General features: G+C 38.9%; 1 protein-coding gene across 1 annotated transcript; it reads left to right on the top strand.

Annotated features, from left to right (window-relative positions):
- Positions 1-6268: 6268 nt before the first annotated feature.
- CNRIP1 (cannabinoid receptor interacting protein 1) lies at positions 6269-17413 on the top strand. Its single transcript, XM_087716832.1, has 3 exons — positions 6269-7257; positions 11084-11228; positions 15946-17413. Exons 1-3 carry the CDS (start codon positions 7079-7081, stop codon positions 16108-16110), a joined length of 489 nt encoding a protein of 162 aa, XP_087572958.1. The 5' UTR covers positions 6269-7078; the 3' UTR covers positions 16111-17413.
- Positions 17414-19259: the final 1846 nt, after the last annotated feature.

The following is a 19259-nucleotide window of genomic DNA, read 5'->3' as shown; positions in this document are numbered from 1 at the left end:
ATGTGATTGTTTTTAATGCCTTACTATATGTTTTTGGTCATGTAATCTTGGGGATTCCAGGGACTGCAAAGAAGGGAACAGATTAAATTAGAGTTGCAAGATGCCTACTTTGGTTTAGAAATACCTAATTAGTGAGTTTAATTCTCTACAATTATCTTGTATAAAAGGAATGTGGTGGCTCATTGGCTAAGACACTGAGCTTGTTGATCAGAAAGGTCGGCAGTTTGGCGGTTCGAATCCCTAGTACCACATAACAGAGTGAGCTCCCATTACTTGTCCCAGCTTCTGCCAACCTAGCAGTCTGAAAACATGTAAAAAAATGCAAGTAGAAAAAATAGGAACCACCTTGGTAGGAAGATAACAGCATTCCATGTGCCTTTGGTGTTCAGTCATGCTGTCCACATGACCACGGAGATGTCTTCAGACAGCACTGACTCTTTGGATTTGAAATGGGGATGAGCACCGCCCCCTAGAGTCGGGAACAACTAGCATATAAGTGCGAGGGGAACCTTTATCTTTCTATCTTGTATAAAATGACATGGATTCAAGTTTTAGTGATTATAACTATATAATGCTGTACAGAAGTCCAATCATATTGATTATTAAAGAGTGCACGTGTTTTCCAACTGTGCAACACAATTAACCAAGATTATTAATAAACTGTTGTTTCACAAGAATTAGTATCAAGCATTTGTCCTGCCATCAAATATCATTGGAATGATACATACCGAAGTCTAATAAACTTAATATAGTTTGATCAATCTTGTGTGTTCAATGACATCTCAAACAATATATTTCTAATACTAACCAAGCAAACTAAAAAAGCTGAAAGGAACAATGTCATGCTTGTGTACTGAGTGACATAGGTTGTGTCCTTTGATATTTGAAGTAAAGTGGAGTGAAGCAGAGCTGTGTCCTCGTGCCAACACTATCTGGGATCTTTTTTGCTGTCATGCTGAAACATGCTTTTGGAACTGGAACAGAAGGTATTTATCTCTGGCCCAGATCAGACAGAAAACTATTTAATCTCTCTAGATTGAGAGCAAAGTCTAAAGTCCAGATGAAATGCTTATGGGATTTCCTCTTCGCTGACAATGCTGCCATTACTGGTCACTCTGCTGAAGATCTTCAACAACTGATGGACTGTTTTAGCAAGGCCTGCCAAAACTTTAGACTAACAATCAGCCTGAAAAAAACACAAGTCATGGGTCAGGATGTGGATTCACCTCCCTATATTACAATCTCTGCACAAGAACTGGAGGTCATCCATGACTTTTTGTACCTCAGCTGAACTAGTTCCAACACTCTCTCTTTAGATACTGAGCTGAATAAATGCATTGGTAAAGCGGCCACCACATTTTCCAGACTTACAAAGAGAGTATGGCTTAATAAGAAGCTGACAGAACATACAAAGATGCAGATCTATAAAGCCTGCGTCCTGAGCATACTCCTGTACTGCAGTGAGTCTTGGATCCTTTATGCACGGCAGGAGAGAAAGTTGAACACCTTTCATATGCACTGTCTCCGATGTATTCTTGGCATCACCTGGCATGACAAAGTTCCAAATAGCGCAGTCTTGGAATGTGCTGCAATCTCTAGCATTTATACACTGTTGAACCAGTGATGTCTACATTGGCTTGGGCATGTTGTGAGAATGACTGATGGTCGGATTTCGGAAGATCTCCTGTATGGAGAATTAGTGCAAGGAAAGTGCCCCAGAGGGAGACCACAACTGTGATATAAGGATATCTGCAAGAGATCTAAAGGCCTTGGGAATGGACATTAACAGCTGGAAAACCTTGACCTCTGATCTTTCAGCATGGAAGCTAAAGACACAGCATGGCCTTCTCCAATTCGAAGAGACACTTGTTCGGCAGGCTGAGGCAAAGAGGCAGTCCCAAAATCAGCGAAATCTGGGGGCTGGGCAGGGGACAGAATGTATCTGCCCTCAGTGTGGAAGGGATTGCCACTCCCGAATTGGCCTTTTTAGCCACACCAGATGCCACTTTATGACCTCTTTCCAGAGCATGGTACCATAGTCTTTTGAGACTGAAGGATGCTGATAATAAGTACTGAGTGACCTGTGCCCTCAAAGTTAATGGTCAATATGTAAAATGTCAAACACATTTTGATTTTCTTTCTCTAAAAGTCAAAACATTCCTTGTCCAGCCACCAAAGGAATATTCTTCAAACTACAATCACATATTTTATGTTTTATTTTTTTACAGGTAACCCTGTGTGGAAAAATATTGTTTTACATTGTTAATTTTGATCAGTGATATTTAAAACCATATACAAATCTGGAAGAGTATAGATATTAATGTTATCAGTAAATAATTTATTGCAGAGTTACATATGTGAATTCTGTATTTACAAAGGTGTCAAGTATGCATAAATCTATGTTCATTTCATTAACCATTACCATTCTGCTACTAAGCTGAGTAAATTAAAACTTATAGCTTAATGACTCATTGCTATTTTCTCATATATTTGTTTTCCAATTTTCTTTACCAGATTGTAGAAATTTAGTCAGTTAACCTTACATTCAGTTTCTCATCTCATGCAGACATTCAGAACTGAAGATTTCCGTTCACTTATAAGTAACTGTAATGCACACATTCATTGTATAAAAGCTTAAAGTAATACTTAATTTTTTTTTCAAAACTGACCCCAATTTGATTACAAAGCTGAAGCTAGCAGGATGAATTAACATTATCTGAATGTTTGCACCAATGCATTAATTTAAGTAACCTTTTGAAAATATCACTTCCCTGGTAACTATCCACACCTGTGGAGCTGAAAGGACATTTGTCAAAAGAGTTACCCTGTAGTAAGATGGAAAGCAAATACATTTTTATAAATAAATAAAAATGAGATCTATTTTTAGATTTTCTATTAAAAATGAAAATCTATTTGATTTTCTGACAATAGTGCAGCTCATCTAGGTCATAACTTAACTTTTTGTTAAATATTACAAGTGAAAAACTGGCAAAGCTAATATAGTTACCTAATTGTTACAAACATCACCAGTTCTGTCTAGTTCATTGTGCAATATAAATATACAATACTTTTCTTCCTAATGCCTGCATTTTTTACTAAGTATTTTGTTAATTATTAACTTCACTTGTTAACCATGACTGATCTAATGATGTGTGTATTTACTTTGTTATTACTACAAGATCTCCTAATCAGATCTTCCAGTATCGTAATAATAGAGTAAATAGATACATTATGGCAATTTTTTGTGTGTGTTTGACTAATTCCTCTGCACAAATAAGTTACTTCTAGGCAGATTTATTCCTCTATTTCACCATAAAATCAAGTTCTCAGATAAAGATACTTATATATGCTTTCAACTTTTTTACCTATTATTTTTAAAAGTTAAAATATAAACAGAAACAATCAGTAACAGATGCTATAGTTTGACCTTTGGATATATAATGAATTTTGTTTTAAAAAAATGAATATCAAATGAAACTATATTTAAAGCTGGACCTCCCCCACTCTGCAACTTATATAAAATTGTGTATCTATTCACCATCATTGTTCTTTTTATGATTAAAATAGTCAGTAATCAGTTGTAATCAGACCCTGTTGAAAATAGTACTAGGAAGTTCACTTGATTTGGGTCTCAACATCAAAAAGGCGTTAGATGGTTGCCTTTTTTTCTTAAACATAATCAAATTATATCTCAATTTAAAATACATTGTATAGTATTACTACTAATAATAGGTGATCAAAAGGAGGCAGCCTAGTTCTCCGTTTTCTAAGAGGAGCTGATAAGACTAGCAGAATAATCTATTAAATGGGAAATGTAGATTTATAATGGACAATTTTTGCACAAATCTATATGAATCTAATCATACTTTAAAATAACTTGCCCCTCTTTCTTTCTCACCAAGTATACATACACTTTTCTTATACTGCAATGTCATTCACACTATACTGAAGCCATAAATATTACAGCATCTTTCACATACCTTGCTGATGGCAATCTTGTAGTGGGCAGGCCACATTTAGAAACCACTGGCCCACCTTGGTCTGTTCTGGTTAACACTTTCATGGATGAGAGACAACCAGGAAATCAAAGAAAGCAATTAAAAGCCATGTCTACATGGCTACTGAGAAAACAAGATGCTCTCCAGATGAGTTTAATTCATCTTTAACAACTTATGCAGGAATTGGGTTTCCAATAATGCAGCTAGAATTTCATTTCTCCAAAACTACCACTGATGTCATTGAAATATATCTTTTCTCAAGTTTTATTGCTTTAAAATATAATTATTTTCTCTGTCTATCTCCCTTCCCTCACCCCTCTGTGGGAAGATTTATTACTGGGAAAGTAGTTTGATTGAGAAAATTATGGGTGGTTTTAGTGTGTGTACCAAAGATATGAAAGACTGTCCGTTCCCATTCATGGATAGCATGGAGAACTGAGGTGGCACAGTGGTTAAATGCAGCACTGCAGGCTACTTCAGCTGACTGCAGTTCTGCAGTTCGGCTGTTCAAATCTCACGGGCTCAGGGTTGACTCAGCCTTCCATCCTTCCGAGGTGGGTAAAATGAGAACCCGGATTGTTGTTAGGGGCAATATGCTGACTCTGTAAATCGCTTAGAGAGGGTTGAAAGCCCTATGAAGTGGTATATAAGTCTAACTGCTAACTAACTGCTATGTGAACCACGAAGCTTATTCATTAAAAATGTAGCCGTCCAGTTGAAAAACTTTTTCACATTTTTGTCTCTGTCTGTCTATCTAATGTAGATAACATCCATCTCACTCTCAGAATGGCTGGTGTACAATTAATAGCATGATAACATAAAAATCATATAAAATGAATATATTCATAAAAAGAGCCAGGTAAAAACCAGGAATAGGTTGGACTAGAAGACCTCTGAGGTCCCTCCCCATCCTAGGATTCTAAGTTAAAAGTTAAAAGGCAGGGGAAGAGGAAAGGGCTTCAGGGAGCTAACCACCTCCAGGATTATGTGCCACTCTAACAAGCTCCATGCAAGTTGGAAGAAGATGATATTCAAACTCTTTTGAAAGGCTGGGAGAAATGGCCCACTTAAACCCTGAGGGGAGGATATTCCAGTGGGCAGGAGCAAGAGCAGAGAAGGTTCTCTTCCTTAACCCCACCAGGTGGAATTCTTTAATTGATGGAGTCTACAATATACCTTCCCTGCCTGACCAGGTGGGGTGAGCTGATGTGAAAGAAGTAAGGAGGCTCCTCAGGTAACCTTGCCCCCTGCCATGCAGGGCTTCAAATGTGATAATTGACATCTTGAATTGAACCTGAAAGCAAACTGACACCCAATGAAAGTCACACATCAAAGGTGTTACATGCACCATTCCTAGAGCACCCAAAGTTGCTCGCAGGGCCCCATTCTCCAGCAGCTGAAGCTGTAAACTTTATTAAAGTTTGCTACCATTATTTAAACACTTCAAGAAAATGAGCATGATCGGGAATGAAGAAATGGCCTCCACCGTGCTGCATTTGTTATAAAAACCACCAGTTAAGAAGATTAATAAAGGAATTCCAACAATTTATCCATGGTTTGTAATCATCCTCATTTTATAATAATAAACCTGGAAAGGGATTAATTGGTCAGGTTTTCTTCACTTAAACTGCACCTACTTCTGTCTTCCCTCTCTTGCTTACCTTCTTTGGGCAGTTGAACAGAGGGCACAGGCCCTGGGGAGCTTCCCAGAAAAGCATACAAGCAATGCTCTGTACCTGCCTTCCTTAATTTCTGCAATGAAAGCAAAGGTTCTCTCCAGTCTAGAAGCAATTTGAATGTACTTGCCTTTTTATCATCCCTGGCTATCCAGCACCTGTAGCCTCCCATATAGGTTCCACTGGAGAAGGCCAGCTGAGAGCCAAGGGCATAATAGCAATAGCATTTAGACTTATATACCGCTTCATAGTGCTTTACATCCCCCTCTTAAGCGGTTTACGGAGTCAGCCTATTGCCCCCAACAATCTGGGTCCTCATTTTACCGACCTTGGAAAGAATGAAGGCTGAGTCAACGTTGAGCCTGGTGAGATTTGATCTGCCAAACTGCTGGCAGCTGGTGATCAGCAGAAGTAGCCTGCAGTACTGCACTCTAACCACTGTGCCACCGCAGCTCAATATACAAACACTCCTAAGGCATATGCAGAGCACCAGATTGAAAAAGGCTGGTGATGATGGAAATCATATCTTATTAGAAATTGTAGAAAATATTCGTAACTCAGGTTGTAGATTTGGGCAGATGTTTGTCCTGGGAGTTTGCTGCTTGGCTCCAAGATGTTTCAGTACCAAACTAGGTAACATCTTCAGCGGGAGCGGGGGTGAGTGAAGTGAATCAACCAACCAGGATCTATATAACAGAACAAGACACTTCACCCAAAAAGCTGAAGATGTTACCTAGGTTGGTTAATGAAACATCCAGGAGCCAAGCAGGAAGCTCCCAGAACAAACCATATTATGTTATCTTACTATATTCTTCCAAAGGGCCAGAAGGTCAAAACTCAGCAAGCCTCATCAACCCATCAGCTAGCAATGAAGGAGGAGAGGTACTGAGAAATAAAAGCAGTCTCCCACCCCTTTATTTGCAGTGGGGTCTCCGCTGGACCAGCTCAATGCAGTGCAAGAGCAATGGATCTAGGGTTATATTTGGCTCGCTTCTTCGAGGCAAGGGCTACCGCCTGTCAACTTCGACCTCCGCGGGCTCAGGGAACAGATTATAGCCACGGCGCCGGGCCAACTGGCTGAAGCTCTTTCTTCCACCGGGTCAATTCGAATCAACGCTACTTTTTTTTTCTTTCCCCAGCTGGTTTTCCGCCCACCTTATCCCGCGCTCCAGCTGTTCGGGTTTGAGTCCCTCCCTCGGTCACTCCGTGGATTGGGCGAGCGCAGGAAGCAAGACGAACCGGATTCGCTTTCGTGGCTAGAAAAACCGACCAGGCACAGATGGGCCCGGTTTGGTCGATTCCGGATTGGAGCGGGTGTTTAACGGGCCGAGATCGTCATCTCGCGGGGGGCTGAGCGCGGGTTCCTCCTCTTTCCTTAGTTCCTCCAGCCGCGTCGCCAGCACCATGGCCGAGGTGCCCCCCGTGGTCCGGATCAAGGTCTCCCTCAAGATCCAGCCGAATGACGGCCCCGTCTACTTCAAGGTGGACGGCCAGAGGTTCGGTCAGAACCGCACCATCAAATTGCTGACGGGGGCCAAATACAAGGTCGAGGTAGCCCTGAAACCGGGGACCGTCCACGCCACGTAAGTGCGCATCCCTCGCCTTCCCCGCCAGCCGCTTCTCTCTTCCTCGTAATCCGCCCGCCCTTATTTGCAGAGCACCGAGATTTATTGCTGGCGAGCGGATGGGCAGGCGCTTCCATTTTTCCCGCGGTGGGAATTGCAGCTTCTGTTCGCCGGTTTCGGACAATGCCTCGCTCCTTTCTCCCCTCCCCCCCCGCCCGCCCATTAACGAAACAACCCTGGCAAGCAGCCGTAGTGCGGGAGATCCAACACACCCATCCGGGCTCCCCGCTTCTCGGAGAGCGATAAGGCTCGGAGAAACGCCCTAGTCGCGCCCTGCTAGGTGAAACCATATAGCACAGGCGGGGGGAAAAGCAATGGGACCCAGGCCTAACCCTGCAATTATCTTTAGGGCTTTAGGCCCGGGACGAGAAAATAGAGACCGCTGCAAGAAACGCCGAGGAGAACGGCGGCAATCCGGAATGAATGCGGGGAAGCCGGTTAATCGGCGAAAGCTTTCCAACTCTGATTATATAACGGACCGCCGGCTGACCCAACCTCTTTTCTGTTGGGTGCGGCTTTACGTTGGGGACATAACCAGGTTTCGTCTATGATCAATTTCTATTATTTAGAATTACAGTCGCCCTGCGGTATCTTTTCAGCCTCTTGAGATCAGTAAGTTCTTGGCTTGTATAAAAAAGATAGATTATATAGCTCTGCTGCATTTGGGGATATGGTAGATGTGGCCCAGTTTCCCAAGGCTGGAAGCATTGGGAGGGAAGGGGGTGCCTTCCAGATGTTGTGGCTAAAAGTCCCATGTTCCTTTGCAACTGATCGTGCTGGGAAAAGGTTGCTGTTTGGAGGTCACAAGGTTGCTTGTGCCTATTCTAGGTGAAGAGAAGTGCAACAGTAAAGGCTGTTGCCTGGAAGTGTACACATGCTTTACATGCACAGTATTTCCAGGCGATGCTAGGAAAATTCTCTTTTCTGAATATCTGGAGACCTGATGCCCTGTATGGGACTTGGGATCTGAGCACATGGGGCATCTTGTATAGGGCAACGCACAGGCTTGATATACATGATTCAGTACCAGTTGAGGCAACTTTGTCTTCAAACAAAATATTCAAATCGAATTGCTGAATTGATTTGCTGTATTGGATCAAATTGGATGCTTTTAGTCTATAATTTAGCAATTTGGTGGACAGCTGTGCACATGCTTCCTCTTTATTGAATCTTTATTTAAATCGTTGGAGCTTCGTGATTCACATCCTCCTAATTAAGCTATGTAAGAGTTATGCTGTATCTTGCATTTCTCTGCCTTTTGAGCTCTCAACATCCAAGATTTCTAAGTCTTCACAATTTTCTTTGAGCATCCTTATTTGAATTGTCTTAATTTAGATTAGTGTTCTGTAAGTGATGGTGGAATCAACATTATGGATTTTATCTCAAAAGAGATAAAGACAAATTTTAAAGCAGCATTTTTCCTTCCAGCCCCCAGTACATAACCATTTTACACATTTCCTCCTCAATATTTCATTTTGAGTGAAAGATTATTTAAGAGGTTATTCCCGTCACAGTTTAATTGATTATGTGCCATAAGTAATTTTTGATTCCTAGTGTCTACACTGATAGATTTTTATACCTGATGATTTATTCCTAACCTCTAATTTATGATTTCCCATGGTAGGAGATGCTGGAGGCAGACAATCACTTTAGTGATAATAGCAAAGGCATCAATTCTTATTGCATGAGAGCAGTGGATACACCACATGGATAGAAAATCATTATCACAGTTTAGATATTTAAATTTTTCTCCAAACTGGTATAGCTATCCTCAGAAAGGTGGTTAACTTGAAATGACTGAACACATACAAATGTACTTTTCAAGTTGGCAGCTGTATGAAGTTACAACTGCCCAAACATCTTAGGGAGATATTTACGGGAGTAAGATTCGAACAGCTTGATATGGGAGATTCCATTCTATGCCCTACAATGAGCAACTCTGCATTTACAGAGCAGCAGAGATAGAAGACCTGGCTCACATCCTATTTGATTGTTGCCTGTATAAGACAGTGAGAGACAGGCACTTTGGTCTATATACCAAATGAATAGCCCATTGGGATCCCCATATCAAAACAACTTACTTTATGTGCTGCCAGAACCTAAAAATAACATTTAACACAGCACAGTACTTAAACAAAATGGTTCGGTTGAGATCTGCATACGTGGGACTGATTGGGGTAGATTGTAGGGGTGACACCGAAATGTAACTTTATGTCATCTTATTCTTTTTATATATTCATGTATTAAATTATTGTATCTTACCCTATAACTATTGTATTTTACCCTACTCTTATTTTAAATTGTTTGTATAGGATTCTATTGGTGATGTGTGTTTGAACCCTGTGCTTTGATATGGCCTGTAGCAGTGATGGGGAACCTTTTTTCACCTCAGGTGCCAAAAGCACGCACACGTGCTATTGCAGGTGCCCACCCCTATAATTTAATTCCTCCTGTGCCATGCACATTTGTGCACGGTTTTCTTGGAGCCTGGGGAGGGTGAAAATGGCCTCCCCTGCCCCCCCCCCCCCCCAGAGGTCCTCCAGAGGCCAGAAACAGCACAATTTCCAGTGGGCCTGGTACATCTGTTTTTCACCCTCCCCAAGCTCCAGAGGCTTTCTAGGAGCCTGGGGAGGTGGAAAAATGGCCCAACGTGCAAAATGGAAGTTCAGGAACAGACTTCCAGATTGCCCATTGGGCTGCTTTTCTCCCTCAGGAGGCTTCCCTGAAGCTATATATATACTGTGTGTGTGTGTGTGTGTGTGTGTGTGTCTTATATATATATATATATATATATATATATATATATATATATATATATATATATATATATATATATATATATATATATATATATATATATATATATATACTGTGTATATATATATATATATACTGTGTATATATATATATATATATATACTGTGTATATATATATATATATATACTGTGTATATATATATATATATATATACTGTGTATATATATATATATATATACTGTGTATATATATATATATATACTGTGTATATATATATATATATACTGTGTGTATATATATATATATATATATATATATATATATATATATATATATATATATATATATATATATATATATATATATATATATATACTGTGTGTATATATATATATATATATATATATATATATATATATATATATATATATATATATATATATATACATACATACATACATACATACATACATACATACATACATACATACATACACTATAAATACTGGCGCATAATACACCAGACATCACACTGGTTGAGAAAAATAAGGTCACAAGCATAGACATCGCAATACCAGGTGATAGCAGGGTCACTGAGAAGGAACATGAAAAAATCGCAAAATACCAGGACTTAAAAAATGAAATTCAACGACTATGGCACAAACCAGCAGTGGTAATTCCAGTGGTAATTGGCACACTGGGTGCTATTCCAAAAGCACTGGAATTACATTTAAAACAGTTAAAAATTGACAAAATCACCATCAGTCAAATGCAAAAAGCCGCACTGCTTGGATCTGCACGCATATTACGAAAATACGTTACGACATCCTAGGCCCCTGGGTGGGGCCCGACTAGTAACCAATGCCAAATGCGGCAAAACAACTGGCCGCTGTGATACAATTGTATAATAATAATAATAATAATAATAATAATAATAATAATAATAATAATAATAAATTTTCTTGTCTCAGAACAATGGAATCATTAAGTACTAACAGATATTAAGATTACCAAACTCTGTTTCAGGACAATGGGGATAGGTGGAGTGACTGTGCCTCTTGAAGAGACAGCAAGAGAACCACAACTTGTTACTTACACTGGCATCTATGACACAGAAGGAGTTCCTCATACCAAAAGTGGGGAAAGACAACCTATACAAGTCAACCTACAGGTAGTGTATATCTCTGAAAGGAGGGTGGTGGAGGAGGAGGATGAAAAATAAATGGAATGAAGTTAGTAGAAATAAGAGTGAAAACAGTAAATTGCATGATTTGATCATATTCCTTTTTATGATAATGAGTTGTCCTTGGGCTGCGTACACCTTTTCAGATTTTTATATTTGTCTTTTTCCCTGCTTCCCAAAGAAGCAAACTAATTTTGTGGTCAGCTGTTATACAAAAAAGAAACCACTAAGTACAATGCAGTTTGCTTCCTGACCCTAAGATTGTTCTGCCTCTTGCTACTCGAAAGAAAGAGGTTTCTTCCCAGAATGCACAACCTTTATTTCAGATGATGTCTTGTCTGATTTCTTCTCACAATGCACTTTCACTTTTTAAGCATTTGTGAAGCTTGCGGCTATAACTACAACCCACCTTTACTTTGCCAAGCCCATAACCTCAAAGTACGTCCTTGATTAAAATATCAGAAATTGAAACATTGAATGAGGCAAGAGCAGAGGTCATTAGCTTGGAAGAGTTATGATCAGAGCTAGATGCACTCATCTCTGACTTGAAAAAAATCCTCTTGTCTACTTCAATTGAGGAGAGGGAAGTTCAGCATCCCATGTCTTGGTACAAAGCAAAGATGCACCACCTGAAGGACCATGGCTACACACAATCCCAAAAGCTTTAGATTTATCCCAGAGGAAAATGTGTTCCTTGTCAATAGCACCATCTACTTTTTCTTCTTCTGGTCCAATCTACTTTCGGGAATGTGTGGCAGTTTTCAACTGGGGAAAAATTGTTCATACCTGGTATGCTATATTTAGAACTGCAAAATGTTGGTACATTTTCTGCCAAGGATCATTAAATTGGATAAAACTGTCCTCTTAAGGAAGTTTCTAGAATTTTCTAAATAGGTTTTGGCATGACCATCATGTGAGCAATTTCAAGGAATCATATTCCTGGAAAGATCTCCTAGTGCGTCTCTTATTTCATCGTGTTACTCGTTTATAGTCATTTCAATAAAACTATGTAGGGGAAATGGATTTTAATAGCAAAGCACAATCCTCTAGTATCCTCTATTATCAAGAATGCCTCTGGGCTTCACATAGGTTTGATAGGCATTCTTAGAAAGCAGTGGGCAGGGGGCTGCAGAACTATATTTGGGAGAATGCTGGCCAGCTAAGCAAAAAAGGGAAGCTAGGGAGATAAGACAGCAGAATTGATGATCAGAAATGGTCTGGAATAACTTTGCCCAACTTACCTTCCTGGTAAATTGATGTTATTATTTGTCAGAGTTCTCATAAGATGCTCATCTATGTCTAACATCCTAAAATACCATATTTTTTGGAGTATAAGATGCACCTTTTCCCCTCAAAAAAGCTGAAAATCTGGGTGCGTCTTATACACTGAATACAGCATTTTTTTGCCTCCGAAGCCCCAAAATGGCTGTGCATAGCTTTTAGGAGGCTTTCACAGAGCTCCTGGGGGCTGGGGAGGGCAGAAATGAGAAAAAAGGACCATTTTGTGCTCAATTCTACCCCCCCATCCCTCAGGAGCAGTCTATAAGCCTCCTAAAGGCAATCCATGCCCTTTTTTGACAAAAATGGGGCGTTTTTTGCTCGTTTTTGCCCCCCCCCCGGAGCACTCTACAAGCTGCCTAAAGGCTATTCATGCCCTTTTTTGAAAAAAAAAAAAACCAGGGCCATTTTTGTGAAAACGGGCTGTTTTTGGGAGGTTTGCAGAGTGCAAAAACTTTTTTTTTAATTTGCCTCTTCAAAATCTTGGTGCGTCTTATACTCTGAAAAATACGGTAATTAGTAATCCATTTTTTTGTTATTACATCATCTTCATCAAAGTTTATGACAAAAGTGGGCAGCCTGTGGTTCTAGACTGTACCCCATCCTTCTAACCTCCTGCTTTTGAAATCTCTGGCAATGATTTCTGAAAAGTCATAGTTGCTCACCATTTTGAATTCATAAATATATGGAAACTCTGAAGTAACCAGCTAAAAAACAAAGAATCGCTCCCAAATCCCAGATTGGCTTATGTGTCTCATGTGTCCCTAACCCTAACCCCCCTCTTAATTTAGGAACCCTTAAAATATTAAATGTGTCTCTTGTCTACTCCAATTTATGAACTTTAAGCAGTAAACCTAAGTTTACTTAAGAAAACTTTCAAAAGTTCTGACAACCATTGCTAGAGATCCACGTGTTTCACGTGGGAATCTGATGCTTAGCTCTTCATAAGATTTCCCCATGGGTGTAGATGAGAGAGACCATTAAAATAACTTTGGGACTACAAGGTCATTCTTCTCTGCCTAAGCTTAAGTCAACAGTATCATTGTCATGTCATCTGCTAAAATCTGCCTGTGGTTTGGCTATTTCTTCTCTCTTGAAAAACATTTGAAATCAATGACTCTGCAAATGGAAAGCATATCTAATGCTGCATTTTTAAAAGTATGAGGTACCAGGATAAAGGTGAAAATTGATTCCAGATAAAATCTACATTTGATTTGGTGAAATTAAAATGCAAACTTAAAAAAAATATATACATGTAGTACAGCTGATATGATTATTCTATATGTTTAAGAACTTTTCTCTTTGATTAAATTAACAATTATAATTTTAAAACAATACTAAAGGTCCCTTTGATGCTACATCTTAAATTGGGGGGCTAGAAATCTGTACCATAACCCTATCACTTTGCACTTTATAAACTAATATTAAGCAAATATTCATATCTGATATATGAGACATAGAAGTTTCTGATTCTGAGTTGACTCAGAAGTCATTATGGAAAGGAGTTTTATAATAAATCACTCCATTGGAAAAATTGAAATATGCACAGATGAGCAAAAGTCAGTCCACAAACCCTGGGCTGAAACTCTGACAAAGATTAGCTGTCATCAGTAACATGACCAAATGCTTTTTGCAGTGTTTCTTTAAATTGGGTTCTTTTAAAATCCCTGATTTCCAATATAATTTTGCTTTATGACAGGAGTGAAAGCAGTGTGGCCTTCTGTCACAGCAGTGGGATAGATGCAACCAGTAGTGGGTTTCAAAAATTGTTCGAACCTACTCTGTAGGTGTGGCCTCCTTTGTGGGAGTGGCTTGCTGCCCATGTGACCGGATGGGAGTGGCTTGCTGCCCATGTGACCGGATATGAAGATGCCGGTGACACTTGTCAGAACCACCTTAAATTACCTCACACACAGCACTGTCTTGCATAAGAATATGATGTAAACTTGTTTTTTAAAAGGCATCTTTGGTTTGCATTAAAACAACTTCAACACATGCCATGTTCTGATTGCACCACAAACGCAGTAGTCATCCTTACCTTTCACAGGCACTGAGTTTTATAAATATGAGCATGATAGTGTAGAATAATCATATCCAAGGACCAGTGATAGGTTTCAAAAAATTTTGGAACCTCTTCTGTAGGTGTGGCCTGCTTTCCGGGTCCACTGGTGGAACCTCTTCTAACTGGTTCGGTAGATTTGATGAATTGGTTCTACCGAATAGGTGCGAACTGGTAGGAACCCACCTCTGGATGCAACGTGCTACCCATCACAGCATAACCTCTCTTTTGTCCATTGGATTTCTCACTTTTTCTCCATCTTTGCCCCTATTTCCTGCCATATTTCCCTTTGTTGAACCTCTCTCTCCTCTCTTGTATACTAAATTCCACAATTATTATCTGTTCTTGCCCAACATGTTCCCTCACCGCTTTTTTTTTATGTACCACTTCCTTGAGCAGTTTCTCTCTTCATTCTACTTTCCCTGCATTGCTTTTCCCAGCACCCTCCCCTCCCCTCTTCATACTCATTTCTCCATTTCACCATTCTTTTCAGTTTATGACCATATTATTTATTTCATTAACATAGAGATCTACTACAGCTCCACATTAACTGAAGACTCTCTTCTTAAATATATTTCTGAAGAAAGATAATTTCTAGCAATCCCAAAGGTGCTTTTTCAAGAGGCAACTGGACTTTCTGGTTCAGCTAAAATAATGCAAATGACCAGCTGTCTACAAGGAGTATAAATTCTTCCATTCCCCACCCTCCAGTCAGAGCTAGCTTCTTGGATGAGAAGCGAAACTTCTTCAAAGAAAAAATGAGGAAGTCCAGTTGCCTCCTGAAAAAGCACCTTTGGGACAACCACGACCTGGATGACTGAGAATCTCCATAGACAATTTCTGGCAATGTCTTCCCTTGTTTACCTTTAATAATATATATAATCACAGACAAGAATTTTATTTCAATCATAAAGAAAACTTTAATTCCTTAAGTTTGAGTAGCTACTCAATGGTGAAAATAGATCCCTCACTCCAAATTTTTAGGAAGAGAGAGGCCCTTGCTTGATACAGGAAGAAAGGACTTGGCAAAGATCACCTCATTCTTGCCCTTTCAGCAGAAATGTTGCTCGGAATAAAACTGCTGATGGAAAGATCTCTTGCAAATTTAGATCCAAACTATAATGTTCATTGGTGCTTATGCTACAATCTGAGACAGATTTATTCGGCAGTAAAACTTTTAGCCTCTTTCCAGCTGTGAACATATTGCACTGATACATATCTATCTATTTTGAGAGAGGGGGATTTACTCCTTGCTACGCAACATGATGTGGGTTTTATGGCCTCTTGTATGGTTTGGTGGGTCATGGCAATACATAAAGAGGAAATGCTGCTCTGGTGAAACAATGAGATGAGTTTGTTTCTCTCTAGGTCACTGACCTTGGGGCTTTTGAAACAGTCTGGCAAGTCAAATTCTACAACTATCACAAGCGAGACCACTGCCAATGGGGAAACAGCTTTGGCTGCATTGAGTATGAATGCAAACCCAACGAAACGCGCAGCCTCATGTGGATCAATAAGGAAACCTTCTTCTGAAGTGAGGCAACTGTGTCTGGACAATTGCTTGGTGAAATAACTGATCTTCAAACCAGTGCAAAGCCTTACTCAGGCCCTCGGTTGTAGATGTGTTTGTGGAATAAACCGGATTCCTCCCTTTCCCCATCCCACAACACAAATAGGTTTCCTTTGAAGCTGACGAGACTCGCTTCCAAGTGAGTAGGTTGGAAACGGTGGTCACAAGAAATGAGTGTTGCTGGGAAGATGGCTCCTGCTCCCTCTCTAAATGTGAACGGCCCCTCGCTGGGGTGAATGGGCAAAAGATGATATTGCAATATCCACTAGGCTCTAGAAGCTTCCTTCCCATAATCATCCTGAGATGCACTGTTTGTGACACCCCCAAATCATTGTTTTTAGAATGTTATCTGCTCTACATGGTAATAACAGTTTCTCTCTTTTTTGTGCTCAGTCTGGTTCTCATTCATGCTACCAAGTATTGTGAAATGCAGCTTCACTGCTGCCGCTGTGCTCTGAAATTCAGGATACCTTCTCCTTTCTACTAATGCTTTTCCAGAACTGAGGAAGTTACTGGACTATGACTCTCGGCACTCCACGCTAATTGGGTCATTTGGTTGTTCTGACCCTGCAATAGCTGAAAAATCATAGATTCCCATGGTACAGATTATAGCGCACAGTGCTAATTTCAGGCAACAGGGCATCCGATAATGTAGTAGTAAATTACTATCTGCTCAAATTATTTGCTTAATTTTCATAGCGAAGGAGTAGGATTGCTGAATATTACATAACTTGAGTAAGTCTTCACCATAAGCAGTGATGGGATTCTTGAAATTATGCAAAATATCAATGGTTTTAAATTGTCATATAATAATTATATCATCTACAATTAATTATATCCTAATGTTGCATATCAAAGCCCACAAGTTTTCAGATTACCTGTTCAGCAATATTTTTTAAGAAAAAATGAAAAAAATTTGCTACAAGTAACATTTGAGCTGCAGCAGTTCAGAAATTTCAGGTCAAACATGATTTTACCAGGATGCTCTCAAAGTAAAAAGAAAGCTATTTGTATATAAGCTTGTGCAGGATTCTGGAATCTGGTGCTATACCCTATCTGTTTACAAATCTGTGGCAAATGAGAAGCACATCATTTACCTCTTATGAATTTCAGATAATTGTTGCTTCTTTTACAAAGTACAACTGGATTAATAAGATGAGGTTGTGTTGATGCTACTTTGCATATTAGTGTATTTGTGCCATTCATGAGAACAATCTGTAAAGTGATAAAGCTTTTGATCTTTGTAATAAATGAGTTGGAAACCTGTGTCGCTTATTTAGCATTCTTGGAATAATAATTTACTTGTACCAATTCAATAAGCAACAGAAAATTTGCCATGCAAAAGCAGGGAGAGAATGCTGGAACTGGTACATCAACAAAGTGATGTATAACCATTTTTCATACTTATGACAACAACCATGTTACTAATTTAACAACTATAGTGATTCACTTTTATTATAAAAAATTAGAAGCCAATACAAGCTACAAAAATACAAACTGAAAAATATAAAAGAAAAAAGTGGGGAAAAAGAAGTTCCCCCTTCTACTTAAAAAAAAAATTAAAATATTTTTAAACCTTTCACAAAGAGTCCCAGAATTAGTACTGTTTATCTGTTTCAAACAGTATTTTTCAGACCTTTAGCAGATTTCTTTTGTATGTGTATCCAATTAGATTCTGTTTCTCACTTTTAATAAAGTCCTTCAAAACCTTAACAGAGCTCTTTTGTATAGGAAAAAAATTAAATCAGTTTCCTGGTTCAATATTTGTATATCTCCTTTTGGGAATAAATAATCAATTCCATTTGTTAGGCTGCTATCTTCTTCCATGACTTTCTCATTACTTGTTACATTTAAGTTCCCCTTTAAAATAATTTCAAAATCATCTGCTGAACTTGTAATTTCATTACAACAAGCACTGTCAATCTTATCAAGAAATGTATATATTTTGCTAAAAAACTTGACAAACCAAATTTGCATAAGATTTTTGCTTCATTTTCTTAATCAACTATCTCCCTCTAGTGTTCAAAATGCCCTTATGAAAAAACTCAAAACAATTGCCATTTTTTCCCATGTTAAATTTTTTTCTAATTAACCCAAAAGTCTGTGGGCATTTAAAACTATAATTATGTATAATTATAATTTATAATTATATAATTTTCTTACTTTATTGTTAAACTTTATAAAGTTTATATTCCAAGCATACATTTTATGCATAAAAAAACATTTTTCAAAAACTTTTAAAAATTGCATTTACTTGTAAGTTCTTTTTCTAATGAGAAGGTGACTCTATTAATAAATACAGTATAACTTGCTGTTCTGAAGGGTCTTAAATCCTTTTAAAGCAGCAGAAAAAAATCCAAATTGATTGAGAAATGAGGTGTGGTTGATTCTTTAAAAAGCTGCATTATAGTGAGCAAAGATAATTCCTCCATCAACTCCCAGCTCTTTGACCTGTAGGCAAACCTCAAAATTCCTGTGATTTACTCAAGAGGAAGGCTGTGCAGAGCCATGTGGGCTATCTCAAAGATAGCTCCTTAATCCAGAGAACATTTTGGCAACTAGGATCTTACATCCCACACCAATTTCCATCACAACACCTTCCCATTTCAAAAAGGGATTTAGATCATCAGGACTCTCAGCCAAAATCTGTATGTTTTCATAGCAAGTAATGGATTAATGAGTTCATTGTGAAGCACATCCGCTGTAGTAATTATAGTTTTTGTCCATTTCAGTGAGGACCTGAACAACTTTTTTTGCATACTTACCTCCAGTGTGACATAGAACTAAATTAAACATTGTGTTCCAAGTTTGTACCATGCACAATTTCCAAGTCACCTTGGAAGAGATGCTTTGGAATGTGCCAGAGCACAAATATGGCACCTGACTCTTTAATGCAATTGCTATGGTGAATAGGAATGGGCTAGAGCAGGGCTGTTAAACTTGCAGGCTGGATGCATCACACACTGGCCACACCCACACCCCATTTAGTGAAGGGGGGGAAGTCCCAAAAAGTTGTGTAACGCCACTGTGACGATGTACGTTTGACACTCCTGGGCTAGAGGAAGAGATTGCACAGAATATATATTGCCAGTTTGGTGATGTGGTTAAGGTA

Source organism: Thamnophis sirtalis, unplaced genomic scaffold, assembly GCF_051295495.1.
Source record: "Thamnophis sirtalis isolate CommonGarterSnake01/CBP01778 unplaced genomic scaffold, rThaSir2_p1.2 scaffold_5, whole genome shotgun sequence".
NCBI lineage: Eukaryota > Metazoa > Chordata > Lepidosauria > Squamata > Natricidae > Thamnophis > Thamnophis sirtalis.
The sequence above is the reverse complement of the archived record's forward strand: the minus strand, read 5'-3'. Positions and strand labels throughout refer to the sequence as shown.